Source organism: Bidens hawaiensis, unplaced genomic scaffold (genome assembly GCF_021521415.1).
Source record: "Bidens hawaiensis isolate Kalapana, Puna unplaced genomic scaffold, B.hawaiensis_p1.1 tig00002507_1, whole genome shotgun sequence".
Taxonomy (NCBI): Eukaryota; Viridiplantae; Streptophyta; class Magnoliopsida; order Asterales; family Asteraceae; genus Bidens; species Bidens hawaiensis.
This window is the reverse complement of record NW_027491137.1, coordinates 2,136,378-2,157,369: the sequence shown is the minus strand read 5'-3', so window position 1 is coordinate 2,157,369 and position 20,992 is coordinate 2,136,378. Positions and strand designations below refer to the sequence as shown.

The following is a 20,992-nucleotide window of genomic DNA, read 5'->3' as shown; positions in this document are numbered from 1 at the left end:
AGTACTTGAAAACAAGAGGACGGAGACAACCGAAATTTTCGTTCTAAGTAGCGCGGCCCCATGGTGGGCGTCACTTGTTGCTACAACGGCAATAGCGACAATGAATGTACGGCGGTCCAAGCGTGTGGCACTAACAGAGCTTACTAGGATCAAAGAAAACACGACCGGTTAGTCTCACCGCGGGATGGGGTCTCCTACGATCAACCTCCGGCATGAGAATCAGTGATTTGATAAATAAGGTGATTAGAGAGTATGAATAAAGAGTAAGTAGAGAAATATGGTGTATGAGAATGAATGTTACCATTAAGTGAAGTGTTCCTTTTATAGGTATCCGAAAGCTTCTTTGAGGAAGCTTAAGCTTCTTAAAGAGAGGGTCAACTCCTTTTTTACCGTTGCTTTATGACAGGTTTCGGCTTTATGTCACATCAAAGGTGACTTTTCTAAGGTTTACTATAGCGAGAAGCTTCCCTAGTCAACCTAGGAGTCTTGGTGGGGAAGCTTCGAGCTTCCTGGCCTGACAGCTTATGCTTGCTGCTTCTTAACCCTTAGGTTTCCTTGGTTCATGAGTAAGTAAGGGTGCCCGTGTCATCATCTTATTATCATTTAACTAATTAATTAAGTGACATGTTTAAGTTTATTTTTCTAAACTTTCAATGTTAAACAGATGCGACTGCAACACTCCTTCCACTAAATGCAGTAGCCGAAACAAAACATAGTTTCGATTAAACCAGATAAACTTGACCAATTTAATGCTATATATTCTTCAAATACACAATTTATTTTAATGCATTTTGTAATCATTAAGATAGGTTTTTTTTAATTTCACTCCGCTTTTGGCGGGTAATAAAAATACTCGAACCAGAAACCAGAAGATAGATATTTGATCATATCATCCTCTCTCTGTTTTTAGGTTCTGCAATTCGCAATCCGGCGAGTGTGAGGAGAGAGAAACAGGAAAAGAACCCATCAAGCTTTTCTTGCTTTCTTTCTCTTCCAGCCCACCTGCCTGCAATTCGTTGGATTCAATTCAATTCTATTTGGCTTCAATTTGTGTTATGGGATATCTTATTTCCATCTTTTCTTTCCAATTCGGTTATGCACACAAGGTGCTTGATCAAATGCCTCACCCGGGTTTGCCCTCTTTTTTTATCAAGATTATTAATTCATATGTTTGGTTGCAGAAATCTGATTGGGTGACACATTGATAAAAAAGATACAATCTTGCAATCTTTCTGTGGCTGCGAAAATGCGGTGCTGTTGTCCCAAGGGAATACCGGGCAAATCTGCCGATGGCGGTGCCAACGCAAACAATCATAAAACAGCGCCGCCTCGAGGACCCCTTTATGGTGGAGGTAAGATATCCATTATGGGTGTATGTATACTTGATCAATGCATAATTGCCATGAAACATAGTTATGATGATGATGTAGGCAGTATGCGAGAGCCGAGGATGGGTGGGGCCGCGAATGGGGCTCCTAAGGATACCTCGTCAATTGATGCACAGTCGTTCACGTTAGAGGAGCTAAACAAGATGACGAATAATTTTGGTTCGGAATCTTCGATTGGGGAAGGCACTTATTGTCGGGTGTTTTATGGAAAGCTAAACACGGGTGAGGAAGTAGTCATAAAGATGCTTGATACTAGTTCTTTATCAGGTTCTGAATCTGATTTCATAGATAAGGTGAAATCATCATCACTTTTTTTAAATTAGTGTGTTAATGTGTATCATTTTGTAGTTTATATTGTTTAATTTTGTATATATGCAGTTAGCCATGATTTCAAGACTTAAGAATGATTATTTTTCTCAACTGCGTGGTTATTGCTTGGAGAATAAAAACAGAATCTTGGTGTATCAATATGCAACCATGGGTTGTTTGCATGAGTTATTTCACGGTAAGCACATTGCAAACATGCTTTTGTACATGATATATTCAAATTTGATGATGATGATAATAATAAACATGGATTTATGTTAATTAGGGAGAAAGGGCGGTGATGGTGTTTTAAACTGGGCGCAGAGAGTTAAAATTGCTTACGGTGCTGCAAGAGGTCTTGAATATTTACATGAAAAGGCTCAACCACCAATAGTTCATTGTGATATAAGGTCAACCAATGTTCTTGTGTTTGATGATTATGAAACAAAAATAGCTGATTTCAGCTTGAGCAGTTTGTCTTCTGACAACGCAGCTCGCCTGCATTCAACAAGAGTGTTAGGGACTTTTGGTTACCATGCTCCTGAGTAAGTTTTACTGTTAAATAGTATCGGCTTTTCGGTTAATAATGTTGTGGTATATGACTATATACTGATTATTTTCATCAAAACATTCATATGTTTTTACTCAGATATGCTATGACAGGACAGATAACTCAAAAGAGTGATGTCTACAGTTTTGGGGTCATTCTTTTAGAACTTTTAACAGGAAGGAAACCTGTGGATCACACATTGCCAAAAGGACAACAATCTCTTGTTACATGGGTGCGTCTTGCATGCTACCCCCCCCCCCCCCTCCCACCCCCCAAAACACACACGCGTGTGTATACTGGTTATTATGCAACTAACTTTTAACTCTGCTAACAGGCAACTCCAAGACTGAGTGAAGATAAAGTAAAGCAGTGTGCTGATCCCAGATTAAACAATGATTATCCACCAAAGGCGCTTGCTAAGGTCCATATTATATTAAGTTCTCCATTTTATTCAAAGATTTAGATTAAACGACTAAAATGTGCTTATGATGATCAGATGGCAGCAGTTGCAGCACTGTGTGTCCAATACGAGCCAGATTTTCGGCCAAGTATGACAATAGTGGTGAAGGCATTGCAGCCCCTTTTGAACTCAAAACCCGCAGCCTCTGATTCTGAGTCTTGACCCAAGTCAAAAGTCAACGTTTGATCATCAAGCACGACAGCTGTCCCCAAAGAACTACTATTAGATGGTAGATCATACCAAAATTGTCGGTTATACAAGATACGCTTGTACATATTCTTTTTACAAAGTGTACTCCCTGTCACTCCCTAGACAAGCACAATCGCTTGAGTAGAAGTGTATTTCAATTGAAATTTCTTTTGGGTGTAATTAAAGATCATGGGGTAATCAAGAAACATAAAAACAGTCGCAGCATTGTTATCAAGCAATCTTAACTTTAATCCTTATAACAAAATCACAAAGTTTGCTGTATAAGTGTTATAAATCAATATCGTTAACAATTTGTAAAAGCAAGAACCACTATGAAACAAGGGGAATAAAAAAAACAATGTGTCACTAAAACTTTTGTATTCAATCCAATCCAGGCTGTATGTAACTAATTTAAACAATAACAAACAAAAACTGACACATCTTTAATTCCTCTATTTCCCCCACCATGAGAAAACTTCAAACTCATGGGTCATGACTAAGTCAAACTGCTGAAATTGTATTTCTATTAAAAAAAAAAAAGATCGATAGCATGATACAGAGTAGTAGATCTTTGCACAAATTCCCTACAAAATCTACTTTTTTCACACGTTCACTTACATTGGTTTCCCTTCACTTCTATCACCATTATTCAACCTGATCTGCAAATATTTAGATTAATACATGATTCTAGATTATTTTAATAATAACTATACGCATAAGTCACTTGCCTAAAATGCGCTAGCGTCTAGTGCGTGGCTTGCAACAAAACTCAGCTAAAAGTGCAATGTGGTCAGATGACCACTCGGGCGAAGGAAGTGCTGTATCTTTCCTCAAACTATCCTCATCCAAAAGCTCCAGCAATGACTCCACAGTCAAACTATCAGCTGAAAACAAAAAAAGTATTTTGATTTTGAATAATCAGTTGTGGTAAAATACAGAAGGTAAATTACAGAATAAACATATACCAGAATAGAATATGTAATCAAGAGTGCCAATGAAGTCACGTGTGCAATTTGTAAACAAGGGCTCGTTTGTATTTGGGTCCACTCTCTTCTTCTGTTGCTCGTAACCAATTCTAGCAAAAGACGAGTACGCGCTTACCTGAAATATATCAAACTAAAGTTTAAAAAAGTGCAAATTTTCATAAATAAATGGTCAACCAATAGTCAAAGGTGCATAGATTACCAAGGGGAGAGTGTGAGTCAGTTTGGTGGCGGGTCGCAGGATTCCAAGAGGGTCTACAGCTAAATCCGGATGCATTGGGTCAACTTTTCCGATTGCTAGAAGTGCGTGTGGAGCACTGCAGATGTTTAAATTTGTAGGCTTTGTTAGGAAGAATAAAGTAATATCGTTCTTTTTATTTCAAATAAATGGTGCACCACTCACCTTCCTGGAACCGAATTGAAGTCACCACACACTAACATTGGAATATCTGCACTAGCTGCTATCTTTTCCAATCCTTTTAACAATGTGTGAACCTTCACCATTTGCCAATTAAAAAGAATAATGATAATACTAATAATAGCAATGATGATAAGAGATTTTTTTTTCTGTTTGTTTAGTTAGAAGGTCAAACCTGCCACAGTTTCACGTCCTTTAGGTCATGCTGCACATTGACGTGAGTATTTGCCTACACTCCAAACATTTTACTTTTATTATACAAACACAACAATCAAATCCGACATATTAGTTAACGTTAAACTATTGTAACTTATGAGTCGTAATATCTTACCACACAAACAAGTTGTCGTTTCCCAAGATTATCAACACCTTGGTTACTGAACTTTGCTTCTAGAACAACAATTAAGGCGACATTATCCTAAACACCACAAGGTTATCATCATAAATGACACATTGAACCAAATAAAACAAATATATTGAAACAAAGAATGAGTTAAAGATCTAAAGCTACCTTGACCAACCGATTTAAAGCTGTTTTCTTCTGGGCATTAGGAACCAAAGCATCAGTTAAAGATTGTGCAGCTTTATTAAACTCAACCTCATATTTTTTCACATGCGAAAATCTATCTCTGCGGAAAAACGTAGCACATCCATCAATTGTGTGATTACTACCATTGAAAACCTCAGTAGTTCGCCTCTTGAATAGAGCTTGATATCCATGTTTGTCCAGCTCAGGTGCAAAGAATTCTTCAAAATGGTCACTTTGAACCTGAAATCAAACAAAACTCAATGTCAGAATCAAACCTAGTACAGCCATACAACAAAAGTCAAACCCACCTCTTGAAGACAAACAATGTCTGCAAGGTAACCAACGATTTCTCTCAACAAATTCTGCCTGCGATAAGGCCAAGAGAGGGCCCACGAAGGGCAATAACCATACAAATCACTAGTGGCATACGAATCACATAACACGTTATATGAAAGAACGGTAAAAGTGCCCGATGATGAATCCAAATGGCCTGCCACATCAGCATTAGTGACTGAAATCAACCGTCTTGGACTCGGTGACGGAGCAGGAATCACACGAGACGTCAATATAGTGTTTGCGTGTCCAACAGGCAACTTCGTCTCTGAATCCACCACAACACATTCAAACTTAAGAACATGTCCGATATCATCTGCTGTTGGTGTGTATGTTTTAGAACGCCCGACTTCAAACCAAGTTTCGCCACCGTTTCTTTGTGTAACTGCTGCAGGATATAATGGCGTTGTACCATTAACAACATTATTATTATTACCAACACCATTATTATTATTATTCATCCCAGATGTTGTATTATTAAACCGTCCATAAATATCCTCCTCTTCATTTCCATTCTCATTCACAGCACTCGCAGCACGCTCGTGTAAAACCCGATGGTGTTGCCACGCATCAGAAAAACATTTGGGAGTGCAGTGGTAGCTTTTAGCAACGGGTATTTTGGCCTTAACACACCCTAAACACTGCAAAGTTGCTTGCTCAGATGGATGTACACTACAAATAGCAACCTTTTTATCACTCTGTATGCGATACCTGCAACAAAGGTTTAAACTTTAACAATATACCTACAAACTCATCATCTGTATTCACTGATCATACAAAGTTATAGCTTCACAAACTAATACTTAATCTTGAAACATAATGATACTAATTAGTAAACAATATGGGTTGCAGCAGTAAGTAATGAGTAATAACTAACCACTTATATCTCAAAAAATGTCTTTCAACTAGTGAAGACTCAGGAACATCATCAGTGGAAACAGTCTTATCGGGATGTCGAACAAGCACATACGGCGAAAGCTCGCAGCCCACAATCGGAATATCTGACGGGAGGTGCACTCTCAGCACACTCAGCATGCTTTTATTAATCACAACAACAACAACAAACCCTAATTCCAACAAACCCTAATAATTTATTTAAAGATGACAACAGTAAAATCAAGATGACGAATTCAGGCAGGATTACGTGGCGGACACCTGGCGAATCCGCCATTACGTAACGTTAACACGCGCCAGCTTTTGATTATTATTATAATTATTATTATTTACGAAATCAAAAACCCTAATTTGAATCAACCCAGATTCGAAGATCGATTAAGAAGCTTCCGGAACAGAGGATTGGTGGAATTGAAGAAGAAATTGAATGATTTGATTAGATTTGAAGAAGATGAAGATGAAGATGAAGATGAAGATGAATTAGGGTTTGAAATGGGATTTGATTGGGGCGTGTTGTGTTGTATTGGGGTTTTACAAATACACAGATAAGAAGACGACCTAATTTTGTAATTTTATTATTATTATTATTATTATTGCTATTATTATTTTACATTTTCCAATATTGGTTTAATAATTTTGATGAAATGAATATATAATTAAATAGTGCATTATTGATTATTCAACTTTTGTTTTATGATGATTGATTTTATAAGTTTTATATTATATGCTTTTTTATTGGATGATTATAGCTGGTAAAGTTAAAGAGCAATTATTATCAATAATTATGTACACGTGATAATGAAATATTTATTAGCTTGTCATGGAGGTGGTATATAAGATTGCAAAATTGAAAAACCCAATTACACGAAAGTCTTTTGAGTATTAAAACCAAATTTAAGGTTGTAAAAGTATATTAAATATCAGATTTGCTATATAGAGTTGTATAAAATTAAATTGCTAGACATCTATAAGTCTTTCATCATGTTTTCAAGTCTATAATTAAAAACAATACATTTCCATTAAAGATTTTTATGAAATTGACTCGGTTTTTCAATTAGTAGTTGTGACATTAATGTTTAAAATACTTCTTTGTTAAGTCATTACCTTCTATATTTTCAGATAATCATCTATCTATACTATTAAAATAATAGGGTTTTTGAACAAATGACATCTACCTATTGGTTTATCGCTATAGTTTTCATTCATACTAAGGCTTCTTAAATTTTCTTGGTAACTAAATAATTCAAAATTAAATATTATTATTCAAAAGTAGCAATTCAATTCATATACTAATGATAACGATTATGATATTAAATAAAATAGTAACTCCAATTTACATATGTAAAGTTGAATACTATTTAACTCTATACATTTTGTTCATATACATTCAACACACAATGCTGGTGGGTTAGGCACTTTACATTAACGATTTTATAATCCTCTATGCTATTTGAAGTTGTCGTTATTCTTCGTACCAAGTAGACTAAGGTATATTATTTACGTTTTCCGGGTAATGTTTATAACATCCATATTTTAACAATTACATTATGAACATTCAATAAAAAAAACCACAATTGTGACTTAACTTAATACTCTCTGTTGTCCCGTTTTTCTAATTGTAACGTTTTGAGTATTAAAATCCTTCATTAAATCAACAAAATTAGACAGTATGCTATATACGTTTTTTTCTGTCAACATTTATGGTGTTCCTCATTTTCATATAGTAAATTTATTATATTATATTACAGATGTCTTCAAAATCAAAGAAGCGCAATTTTGTTCAATCAACCTCTTCCAATAAAATGAGTAATTCAAATGGTTAGTCATTTTAATATTCTTTATTTACCCTTCAAATGTTATATAATAATGTTTTTTTATATAAAAGTGCAGTGTCAACGCCAAGAGAACCACTGAGTAGCATTTCGAACGGTAACAAATTATTTATAACGGTTTAATACAGTAGCGTATATTTAAATTTATTTTGCTATGTTATTAGCTTCAAGTTAAAGCTTACATCAAATGATACAATATATTATAAACGTGAACAAGTATTACATGCTCGAAGGCTAAAACATTTTGCGACGGGCACGCGGCGAGAAGTCAGTTGGTTTTGGTTCGATTGTTATGGACAAAGTTTTGGGGCAAAAGTTTCATCACCAAAGTTGATGGGCCAAAAAGTAAATATATGAAACTAAGTTGAGGGGTCAAAAAAATATAAGTGTAAAAACCTTTATGCCAAAAGTCTAATAAACCAAAGTTTGTAATAAAAGTTGAGAGGCTAAAAAGGTACTTGTTTGAAACTCTTATTACAAAATTATAAAAAAAATAAAACTTTAGTGTTTACCTTTTAAATGCATATATAATACTTGTGCAATGGTTAGTTGTGCATTATGTAGGAAGATTTAAAAATTGATAAATAGTAAATGTGTGAGTGTAGAAAATAATAATTTTTTATATGTATGTATGTATGTATGTATAGTCAAATAACAATTGATTTTTATGTACTATCAATTATACAAAATGTAACATATATAATTTGTAAAAAATAAGTAAACTAACATAGTGAGATATGTTGTAATCATCCTTTTCAATGCTGTTTGACAACATATTTTAAATACATTTTAACACTTAATGTCGAAATTCAATTTTGATTGTTTTTGTTAGCTTGTAATAAATAAAGGGAATATCTCATAAAATAATAATCAAGTTTCAAAAGTGTTCCAATTAAGTCACTCATGTAATTTTTTCTCAACTCGAGTCACTAAATCTTCAAATCGAGTCTCACCGGTTTTTTTGTGCGTCAAGAAAGAAATGGAGGGTTAAATGTGGGGGGCGGAATTTGCAATATATGTATTTAAATTTAAATTTTTTTAAAAAAACCTTAATTATATTAAAATTTAAAAATAAAAAATAAGATCCATGTCACCACTCAACATTAACATAAAAAAAAAGATAAAAAGATTTCCTATGTGAAACAAAGAAGAAAAGAGCTAAAAAAACGTATTAAAACCTTTAATTTAATAAAATATAAAAGTTGAGTAACTTAATTTGAACACTTTAAAAAGTTGAGTGACTTAATTGGAACACTTTTGAAGCTTGATTACTATTCTATGAGACTGTCTCATAAATAAAAGTGTAACATAAGATGTAATAATGCCACCAACCAAAATCCAATTAAATTATTATGTTTATTTTAATTGAATGTGATGAATATTAACTATTAAAATTTTAAAGTATATTGTTTAGATATTTCTATTGAAGTTATGAATTTTTAAAAATAGATTAATTTCTATAGATATTAACACCGCACTAGTTTAGTTTCCTCAGTACAATTGATAACATTTTTTTGGTCCATTATAAATACTTAGCCAATTCGCCTAACTCCAATTATATAATAATTTTTATATAACATGTACGTATTTTTTGACATGATGCTTTTTAAGGACGACCGACATGATTAGTTTCAGTTATCTTTTTGACAATATAATTTCTTATGTTAAGTCCTTAGATTCTATATTATGTGTGTGTTGTATTTATTACAACATTTATTTGTGAAATATATATGTTTTTATAGATTTTTTCATGTTTATATAATTTTACATTACATTTATTTGTGTATTTAAGTTACGCATTTGATAAATATCACGTTGTGTGACATCCCTCGATTTCGGGTCAAATTGTATTTATTTTGTATTTGTTTTTATGTTGTAAACCGACCCGATTTATATCCCGAACATTTCAAATATATAAAATATTGGATTTTATGTTACTAAAACATTCCCGCTTGTCTAATTTGAAAAACCCCTTTTACGGATTCGAAAACAGACTTAAAACGCTCAAGATACATCAAAAACGAACTTTCGGACGCGAACCGATGTGCAGACCAGCAGCAGACCAGCCCCATCTTTTTTTTTGTTGTTTTGTGACTTGTCTTGACCCCTCTTGCATGCAAACCTTGATATCACACCCCATGCTTGACCCTTTCAACCCACCCTATATATACACCCATATCCCCTTCATTAATCCTTGCTCATTCATCTCTTTCTCTTCCAATTCTCAAGCATTCAAAGGTGTTCTTCATATTTTTTTGGAAGGTTGACTTTCCAAAGTCAAACTGACCATAGTCTTACATTATAATCAACTTGTTAACACTTATTTATACTTGAAGATTGTTATACAATATATATATAATAGCACCCTTTGTACCTTCGGTGGGCATTTCTCCGGTCTCGGTCGGTTAAGTGTTCGGCCCATAAGACAAAGCTACATGGAGGACTCGTAGTAGTCCTTGATTATATATATTTTCCGCATCTAACCATCAAACTTGTTATACTTTTTTAACTTCTGCTTATCTTAGTTCTATTTTACATTTTGAGTTCCATGGTTATGGGTTTGTAGAGACTAGCCTCGGTTATTCCGTAAATAGCTCCAAACCGGAAGCCGAACTCTTGTTTACTAGTTTGTTTAAATAGTTGTATAAACATGTTTTATGTAAGATTTGAGTTTCTAAAAACCATTTTAATTAGTTCCATGGTTATGGGTTTGTAGAATCTAACCTCGGTCTTATCCCGAAACAAGATCCGAACCGGAAACCGAACTTTCTTTTTAAGACTTTGTTGTTGACTTTTTGTATGTAAGACTTTGGTATTATTATTTATAAATTATGTTACTAGTTCTATGATGTTTGGACATGTGGTAACCATTCTTGGCCTTATTCCAAGATAAAAACCGAACCAAACCGAACTAAACCAAGTCTAGTCGCTTAAAACACACAAGTGTGTTTTTAACCATTACAGCTTATATATTTCTTTAAAAATACTTTATAAACTGATTTTAGTTATTTTCACAAAGTACTCGGAATGTTGAATCCAACTTGATCCTATAACAAAATTTGGACCGACTAAACCGAACACTCGTTTAACGGACGTTGTTAGTTCTAAAACAATAGAACTACATACTTGGTTAAGTATCTTTAAGATTTATTGAGTTATCTCATACATTTATTATTTTGGGAAAGTTGACTTTGGGTTTGGTCAAGTCACCAAGACCCGAACCGACCACCCGAACACTCTTTAAAACCCGTTTTAGTATCTATATTATAAAGGGACTTGCTTTCTTGCATTTTTACCCACCTTATTACTTAACATAGGTTGAGTAAAATTAAGGGCTAGATACTTTAACCCGGTTTCGAGCAACTTACAGTTTTAAAGGACTATTATTATAATTTCTTAAATATTTACATTTTAAACCTTAAACTTTAAATTGTTTACATTTCTTATCATTTATTTTCGTTTAAAGACTTCCAAGACAACTTTTCTAATACAAGACTTCTTCTCCTTTAGGCTTCGTTTGTTAAACTCATCGTTCCGGTTAATCTCCAAATCATCAAATCTTTCAAGTTTATTACTTGAACGTGAGTACTTTCATCCCCCGTTTTCACTATTTTGGGGGTGACATTGCAAACTTATTCAAATCCAAATGATTTATACTTGAGTCTTAAACCACAAACTTTATTGTATACTTTACTTAAATAAATGCTCGATTTGGTGTTATATGCTTATATGCTTAAGGCTTAAGTGCTAATGTGTTTACCGCTTTTGGATGGTTGATTCATAAATCCGAGTATATCTGGCATCCCCTTATAGAAAGGTGTCGTTAATGTATTCTTATTAACGATTTCATACAAAATCCGAGTATATTTGGCATCCCCTTATAGAAAGGTGTCGTTAATGTATTCTTATCAACGATTTTCATTTATCTAAATTGTTGCTATTATTTATTGTTTTGTATACAAGTTGTGGAATTTCTTATTATATATCTGTTGTTCAAAAACTATGAAATTGCTCACCAACCTTTGTGTTGACAAAATCTATTTATGTAATGTTACAGGTTTGACTTTAGGTTGACTCGAGGACTTGAAGAAAAAACATTATCGAGACTATTAGGATATTAGCAAAACGAACAATATATTATTGACTATGATTTGAATTCGGTTATTGTATGAACAAGTTATGTGACTCTTTGTGTTTTTATGAATTTAAATGAGTTGATTAAATACTGTCACTTAATAGTGTCGTGTGCGATGAACAATCGGTTGCGCCCCGACGTTTCCGTCATGGTCGAGGTGTGACAGATTGGTATCAGAGCCCATCGACTATAAGATAGGTGGTTAGACGTAACGACCTAGTATAGTTTAGGCTTTAGGGTCCTTATACGTGATGCTTATACGTGTTTACCCTACTTGATTGTTTATTGCACTTATTTATTTATAAACTTGATTAAAATTCATTTTTAAATCATAAATGTACACATACACACACTTTCATAGTAGTCTAAGATATCTTTACCTTAAAACGCAAAATATTAGTTTTTTTTTATATTATGTTTTATGGATCACAAGCTTAACTTGGATTCCATTGTTTAAAATCTCCTTAAAGATTGGCTCTATAATATTCGTTGCGATGACCATAGGGACTGAACACTTGGAAACGGCCTTTTGACAAAAAGATTCCAAGAATCGAAGGTGATATACTTAACTGGGAAGGTCGAGTTTAAGTGTTCTTTTCTAGGCCAAACAACTTACGTTATATGAGACGACAACTTTAAGTAGTCGAATGCAAGCGTTCCGGTTGCCTCCATATTTTGGTGTTGAAAACATGAAAGCCACGGTGATACGTGGACTAGTGTTTTTGACATCTCGTTGTATCTCCGTTTTATTATATGTTATTATCGCAATTTGAGTCAACGACATAAAAGACGCGGTGATACGTGCATATGTTCGACCCCATATATATATTACATTTATATACAAATTTTATTGTCGGGTTATCAAATCATGGTGGTTCATGTACGACTTTCCCGACCATATGTAAATTTCTATACTTCAAAACCTCCCAATTTTTAAACTCCAAAACTTTGAAACATATACTTATACACATTTTATCATTTGGTTTATGTACAAACTTAAAAAAATAATAATAAAAAAAAATTCTTACTAACATCTCATCCTCACTAACTCTAGAAATTCACAATCAAAAATTGAAATTTTTTATTTTATCTTTATACACCCTCATATTTATTTCCAATTACTTCAAACTCATTCTATTTTCTTTATAAATTCTTTTTTTAGAATGCCTCCACTACGACGTCAACCACGAAAGAACTCCAACCGGCGTATGGCATCTTTCGTCGTCAAGCAAATGGCCGCTGTGATTCCCGAACTACTAACCCAACTTCAAGCTACCCAACCTCCTCCCGTTGCACCTTCCGGTGTTGCACCCGTTGAATCCAAACCCGCATCCTATACTTATAAACAATTTACCGGTGCTAACCCAACCAAATTCGTCGGCACGAACTGTGCAACTACCTTGTTGCAACGGTTTAAGAAAATGAAGAGTGTGTTCCGACACAGCGAATGCCCTGAAGCGAAGAAAACTAATTTCGCTTCAAGCACGTTTGAGGAAACTGCTCTTACATGGTGGGGTAGTGTTATGCATCTCCAAGGGGCGGAAATTGCCATGGCGCTTCCATTGACCGAACTTAAGGAACTCATGATGAAAAAGTTTTGTTCCAAACAAGAGCTCCAAAATCTTGAAGCCGAATTTTGGGAATTGAAACAAGAAAGTGGTGATAATGCCGCTTACTCGCTCCGTTTTCATGAATTGAGCACCCTTGTACCTCATTTGGTTACCCCGCTTGAACGTAAAATCGACAAGTACATCGGGGGTTTACCCATGCTAATTCGGGACTCAGTCATGAGTAGCACACCCGAGAACCTTGAGGATGCAATTACTCTAGTCGGTGCGCTATCGGAGAACCATGTTAAGGCGGGTACCCTAACCATCAAGAAGAAAAGTGATAAAAGCAAAACCGAACCCGCACCTCAAGCCAAAGTTGACCCACCACCTCAAGCCATCAACTACTCAAACTCTTCCCGCCACAACAACAAAAAGAAACCCAAACAAAACCACGGAAACTATGCCGTTACCCAACCGCAACCGCAACAACAACCCCAAGCTCCCCCACAAAATCGAAAACCCTATACCGGTACTTTTCCACTATGCAACAATTGTCAACTTCATCACCCATCTCACTTACCTTGTCGCCATTGCACCATTTGTAACCGTTTTGGCCATCTAAATAACACATGTCGTTCCGTACAACGTACTCAACCCAACCAACCAAGAACCACTCCACAAAACACCCAAAACCGCTTTGCACCTTACCCACAAAACCCTCCTCAACAACCCCGAGCTTGCTTTAACTGTGGTGACCCAAATCATTTCTGCAACAAGTGCCCACAACTCACTTTTGCAAACCAAGCCCAAACCGTAACCATACCCTGCTATCAAACCCAAGCCTACCAAGTCCAAACCTACCAACCTCAACTTCCCCAACTCAATGCACCACTCATCCAACCCATGCAAGCCATCCAAGTACCTCCTCCTCCACCACCTCATGCACCTCAAAGAAATCCCGGTAACCAAGGACGAGCTTTTATGATGAATGTTAATCAAGCTCAAGTGGCAAATGATGTTGTGAATGGTATGTTTCTAGTGAACGAGCATTTGGCTTCTATATTATTTGATACGGGTGCCGATAGAAGTTTTATTTCATTAAAGTTTGAATCTACTCTTGCCGTACCTCGCACTAAGCTTTCTCATCCCTGTTCTGTCGAAGTCGCCAATGAAATTCTATCACCATAAACTCGGTCCTTCGTAATTGTTCTCTCACTCTTTGCAAGCGTAAATTCTCCATCGATCTCATTCCGATGCAAATGGGAAGTTTCGATGTCATAGTAGGCATGGATTGGTTATCTTTGCACCGTGCCGAAGTCGTTTGTTATGATAAATTCATTCGGATTCCGCTTGTCAACAGTAAAACTTTCAAGGTCTGCGGCAAAATGTTTACTAAAAGGCTCAATCTCATGTCATGTTCTCAATCGCAAAAATACTTACGCCAAAAGTATGTTCCGTTCCTAGCCCAAGCGGTGGTAAAAGACCACAAGGAAAGAAAAATCCAAGATATCTCCATTGTTTGTGTTTTCCTCGACGTCTTTCCAGATGATGTTACCGGTCTTCCACCCATTCGTCCGGTTGAATTTCGAATCGATCTTGTACCTTTTTTTGAATGGAAAATTGAATTTTAATAATCCCAACTTTCTGTCATTGGCCGACAATAATCCCAACTTAGTTTATTCCCACCAGTGGTCCCAAATTTAAAAAAGTTGGCTCTCAATGGTCCCCCGTTAAAAAAAAAACTAACGGCATTAAGTTTTTTCCGAATTTCAAGCTAATATTCAGGGTTTTTGATCGGAAGGAGGATACGAGTCGATTAACGTAAAAATTAGCTCGAAACGATACTTAAAATAACTTAATTTTTGTTAATTTGAAGTTCAAACACCAGATTTGAAGCACCAATCAAGCCATTTGAAGAATCATTTCGAGCTAATTTTTACGTTAATCGACTCGTATCCTCCTTCCGATCAAAATCCCTCAAAGATGAGCTTGAAATTCGGAAAAAACTTAACACCGTTAGGTTTTTTTAACGGTGGTACCATCGAGAGCCAACTTTTTAAAAATTGGGACCACTGGTGGGAATAAACTAAGTTGGATTATTATCGGCCAATAACAGAAAGTTAGGATTATTAAAATCCAATTTTCCTTTATGCATTTATTGCAACTGGATACTTTGATTAATTTTGGAAGACAGACAAACCAAGAGAGACATTACATATTACAACTAAAAGATCATCTCTAACCCTAAATGAACAGATCAACCCCCTTCCCACGCTCATTGGTCCTTCAAACCCTAACCATTATTCATCTTCAAGTTCAATGAATTACGATATATTGTTTTATCCATATGATTTGTCAACCGTCATTCATCTACAAGTTCAATTGATGTTATACGAAGAAGTGCGAAGTTGTGTGATTGTTATTTGGCTTGATCCTCCGATGTGTTAAAGAGCTACTGTTATTATACCGAACTTTTGAAAAAAAAATAATGCACATAAATAAAATGCAAGAAAAATGGCTACTGTTATTATATATTTCATGGTTGTTTTTCATCTTCTGTCATATATTTAGTTACCTTTTAATTGTAATAATATGTAATGTCTCTTTTGGTTTGTCTATCTATCCAAAACTAATCAAAGTATATAGTTGTAATAAATTCAATAAAAATGTACTAAAGTTGCATAACTAAACAAACCACATGTATGAAAATGACACTTAGCTTAAAAGAGAAAATAATAACATAATCAAAATTATGTCTAGGACCATTTCTAACGACCTATCTTACAACCTTTGGCTCTGATACCATTCTGTCACACCCCAACCTAAGACGAAAATGCCGGGGCGTGATCCGATTGCTCACAGCTCGAAGATACTATCATATATAAAATGTGACAATATCTAATTAATTATTTTATTCAAATAATACACACATTATCCAATTATAACAAACAATTTACAAATATGAATATAAGCTCAAATAATGTTTATCTTGATTATATCCTAAGGTCTTGTCTACATGTCCAAATTTCAATCTTCAACACAAGCAACCTGCATATGCGTAAAAAATGGAGTTTTGTCATCATAAAGTTAAGTGAGAATATCACCAGTTTTGACACAACAATATGAATAAGCATAACGTGATAGGTGCGGTAAATATAATCAAACCATAAACAAGTATGTAGACCGTTGCCAAGCAAATCGGGCGTTGGTCAATAGCAAGAGCACCCACTATATAAATGAATGAATAGTAATCCCAATATACAAATGAATGAATAGTAACACAAGTAAGCAAGTAGCACTTATGTTTGATTAAGTCACTCACAATTACACATATACATTTGTTTGAATATATATATATAGTATGAAATACGGATAGGTACGCATATATCCCCAAAACGTTTAGAAAAGTTGGTAAAATAGGGGAATAATAAACTCACCTTAGATTAATGACAATGTAAATACGAATAAGCGAGTCGTCCACTACATGTCAAACGATATAACCAATTCAAAATATGAGATTTTAGGATATGATAAAATGAATAGAAACGAAATCGTTTCCTCTGGAATCAATCCAAACGGACTTTTAGAATTTAAGTTATGTTTGTTTTAAGATTTAAGCGAGCTGAATTGACCAGAATCCAAACAGCGAGTCGGAAGTCGGGTTTTGGTCAGTTTCTTTAAAATTTCGTTATGAGAATAAAAGTCTTCTGGACCGAATGTTGAATCCGACCAGAAGTATGAGAAAACGGTAAGTCAAACTAGTTGACTATTTTGCCCTTCAACGAGCTTTAAACGAATTGACCAGTCAATACCCTTCAACCACCAAAATTGATTGAAGGTTATTGACTAGGGAATGTTAATGAATGACTTCTATGTTTACAACTTACCCGGAAAGTGAAAGAAGCAACCACAACGAAGAGTCAAAGGTCGGTACATAAGCAAAGTCAACCGATTAAGCGTGTATCTTCAAAAATAATGCAAAAACCGAAGAATATGGAGTATGGAAGAGCTAGGTGACGGATGGGATTTGTGTATTAGGGTTTATGGATGATTTGTGGTAGAGAAATAATGATATGTTTATATATGATTCACTAAATCGAACTAAATATGGTAACTTACTCGTTTAAGAACCGAATGGGCCTTTAATGATTAATTCAATATTATAACCATTAAATTTTGTTCTTGATCAAGGGTTAAGGGGCACTGACATGTATCTAAGCTATATTAGTTTTCTTGGGTCTTAAAACACTCGATTATGTCCTAAAATAAGCGATTTCGGGTCAAAAACGAACTAGGAAACAATTAAAGCAAAACGATCTGACCAGTAAGGCCATAGCGCCGCGCGGAGGCCACCCCCCATGGTGGTCGCGCAGCGCTCCGGCCCACAATGGGTGAGTTTAAATTTTTGACAAATATAGTCCCTTAACTTCCTAAAATGTTCACTTTTTAATTATTTTAAAGTTTAAACATATAATAAGTAAATTTAAGAACTTAAAGGGTATAAAATGTATATTAGAAACTTAATTACTTATAAATATTTGCTTTTGATTAATATTAAAGATTTAAAAACGTTTTGTTCGGGTTAAACATAAACGAATATGGGTTTGGTAAAATCTGAAATGTTACAGTCTCCCCTACTTTAGGGAATTTCTTCCTGAAATTAAGGAAAACCAAAACATCATTGTTTTGAAAACAATTTAAACTTTTAAGGAAAATATCATAACATAGAACTTCCAATAACCGAAGCAACGCTTCAAATGACAATCCGATAAGGGCACTTATATATAGGATGTACCAGCGGCGTATCCACCATGTCCTTATTATCTCATCATTTGTACCGTTACCCAAGCTATCTTTGGTTCTAAATCATGACACACAATTGTACGTATTATGATTCCCATGCGAGGACTTGAATAATTATGTTCCGAGCCGTAATTACTCTTATCATCAGATGGTCCGCATAACTCGTTTCATCATGTGGGTTATAAAACATTTAAAACCATCATTTTGAAAGAAACAAATGTTTTGATAACTTTAAATATAAATTCAAGGGATACTTATTTAATGTTCAGATTTGATTAATAAAACCAGGTGATTTCTATTATATCTTTTGATTAGGAAAGTTACAAATTTTGGAGATTGAAATGAATTTCTTGAAGCAGACATTTGAAATGAATTATGATGATCAAGAGTAAGTTAAGAGTAGAATATGAAGCTAATCATGATAGATAAAGGAACTTGATTCATGAGATGATATGCGCAAAAGTTTAATTTATAGCAATTCTTAAGATAGTTAATAACATGTGGAATCTGTAAAGATCGTATTCATTAGGAACAAAATTCTTAAGATCGAGAGTATAAATTTATTTGGTGAGTCGAGTTTAGTTAGTTGAGAACTTATGAGATTTAAAGAGAAGTTAATATAAAGTTATAGCCTCTCAAGTTTGTGATTTTGAGATGAGATTAATTCGATTAAGATATTCTAAAATATTATAATAGTTAATAATTTAAATGTTAATGATAATGCGAAAATGTACGTATTAAAATAAATCGTTAATAGATTAAACTGGAAGCGGATATTCCTGAATCACCAAGATAGTCCTATTCCAAGTAAATCTTTAAAATTAGATAAATTATAATGTAGGCAATTGAAGATATTAAAAGATTAAATTTGGGAATTCGTGAATTTTTTTCCTTTTTCACAAAATCGTTATAATTATTAGGAAATATGTAAATTGAATTATCGATAATGGAAATTTAAGTAAATAACAAAATTTTAAATTAATTGCGATAACAAAAATAAGATGTGAAACATTTAATAAACATGAGATAAATGCGAGGCTAGATATGCATTAATCACCATGACTATTCTAACAACTACGAATTTATCATTTAAAACGTTTAAAGTTTTCAAAATGTATCAAAATCAAAGTAGGGAGTTGAAATATTTATGAACCAACGTTTAGTTTCAAATAACGAACTTAATCAATAAATAAAGTGAGTGATGAGTTTTTTAATGGAGATTTATCAAAAAGTCAATTTTAATGGTAAAAATTTAATTAATGAAAAATTTAATTTAATAATGAGAATTAAATTTGGATGATGAAAAATTTAGTTTAATATCGATAAAATTTGCAATATTTGAATTTTAATAATAAAGACTTATGGAAAGTAAGTGGTGAAAAGTAAAATGAGGAAAAACAAGAGATAATAAAATATTTATAATTTAAAGTTGAGGATAAGGATTAAATGCATTTAGAAATTTATAGTTTGAGAATATGGATATAAATAAGAAAAGATAATTTAAATAATATTTTAACGGATATAAGTTAGTATAAAATTCTTGTTTGGTCTAATTTTTAGTTTTGTCGAGATTGGCGGTCGTTTAGTTAACGAAATACAGTAGCAAACTCCTTGTAGATTCTAGTAGTTGAACAGCAATTACGAGAAATAGGTGAACGACGTTGATTTTGACGATGAGATTGAGAAGACATTCTGCGAGGATCAACAATGAAAATGTGTAAGATGACAGGTGAGTTGTGGGAATGAGTTGTTGTGAAATAATGGGGATGCGTATGCATATGTATATGTATATGTATATGTATGTCTATGAATTAGTGCTAGTGAAGACTCGAGGGCGAGTCGGGATTTAAAATAATATGTATAAGTTTGAAGCATTTAAGTAAATAATGTTTTATAAAATTTTCCAAGAATAAAATAACCAAACATATCAAACGAGTTAACCTCCCATGAGCTTTCCATGGCAATTTGAATAGCCCAACTAAATAAAGCAACATAAAGTTTGTGAATTGGCCTCCCATGAGCGTTCCATGGCAATTTGTTGGCCCAATTCAAATAACGAGAAATACACAATTGAGTTTTTCAGCCGCGTCTACATGGCGTTTAATTGACCAACTAATTAACGAATTATCAAATCAATGGAGTTGTTCGGACCATGAGCGTTACATGGCATTTAACCGACCCAACTAAATATCGAATTAATGAATCAAATAAATTTAAAATAAATAAAAACACAATTTGGAAGTATAACCGTTTAGCCAGTTATGTTTACCACGCTACCGTTTAGCCGAATACGGGTACCACTTAAAGTTATGGTTGTACGACATTTGTCATACCCCCATTCTTCAAGGTGAAGGAGCAAAACAAAACACGGGAATTCCTAAGGAATTTCCCACAATACAAGATAATCTACCAAAATAAAATATTTAGAAAAATATTTTGAATATGAGGCATGGCCTCGGAATTTGTGTGTGTGTGCAATAAATAAATAAGATAAATACGATTTAAATAATTAATCTAAGCAAGCTGTGAACAATTTATTAAATAGCACATACTGCAGTTCAGATAAGCACGTATAGGGTTCCGAACATATGTCTAGGACCATTTCTAACGACCTATCTTACA

At 34.1% G+C, this 20,992-nt stretch overlaps 2 protein-coding genes across 2 annotated transcripts; one reads left to right on the top strand and one right to left on the bottom strand.

The window, feature by feature from the left end:
* The first annotated feature begins 1,246 nt into the window (after positions 1 to 1,246).
* LOC143619803 (putative protein kinase At2g41970) lies at positions 1,247 to 3,125 on the top strand. The gene is made up of 7 exons (XM_077091649.1): positions 1,247 to 1,352; positions 1,431 to 1,681; positions 1,767 to 1,893; positions 1,981 to 2,239; positions 2,344 to 2,476; positions 2,579 to 2,665; positions 2,741 to 3,125. The coding sequence occupies exons 1-7, from the start codon at positions 1,247 to 1,249 to the stop codon at positions 2,864 to 2,866; spliced, it is 1,089 nt and encodes a 362-aa protein (XP_076947764.1). The 3' UTR covers positions 2,867 to 3,125.
* A 105-nt stretch (positions 3,126 to 3,230) lies between these two features.
* LOC143619826 (carbon catabolite repressor protein 4 homolog 1-like) lies at positions 3,231 to 6,230 on the bottom strand. Its single transcript, XM_077091666.1, has 9 exons — positions 6,034 to 6,230; positions 5,132 to 5,867; positions 4,806 to 5,063; positions 4,626 to 4,712; positions 4,470 to 4,523; positions 4,280 to 4,371; positions 4,079 to 4,193; positions 3,859 to 3,994; positions 3,231 to 3,777 (listed from the first exon to the last, which is right to left on the bottom strand). The coding sequence occupies exons 1-9, from the start codon at positions 6,189 to 6,191 to the stop codon at positions 3,632 to 3,634; spliced, it is 1,782 nt and encodes a 593-aa protein (XP_076947781.1). The 5' UTR covers positions 6,192 to 6,230; the 3' UTR covers positions 3,231 to 3,631.
* Positions 6,231 to 20,992: the final 14,762 nt, after the last annotated feature.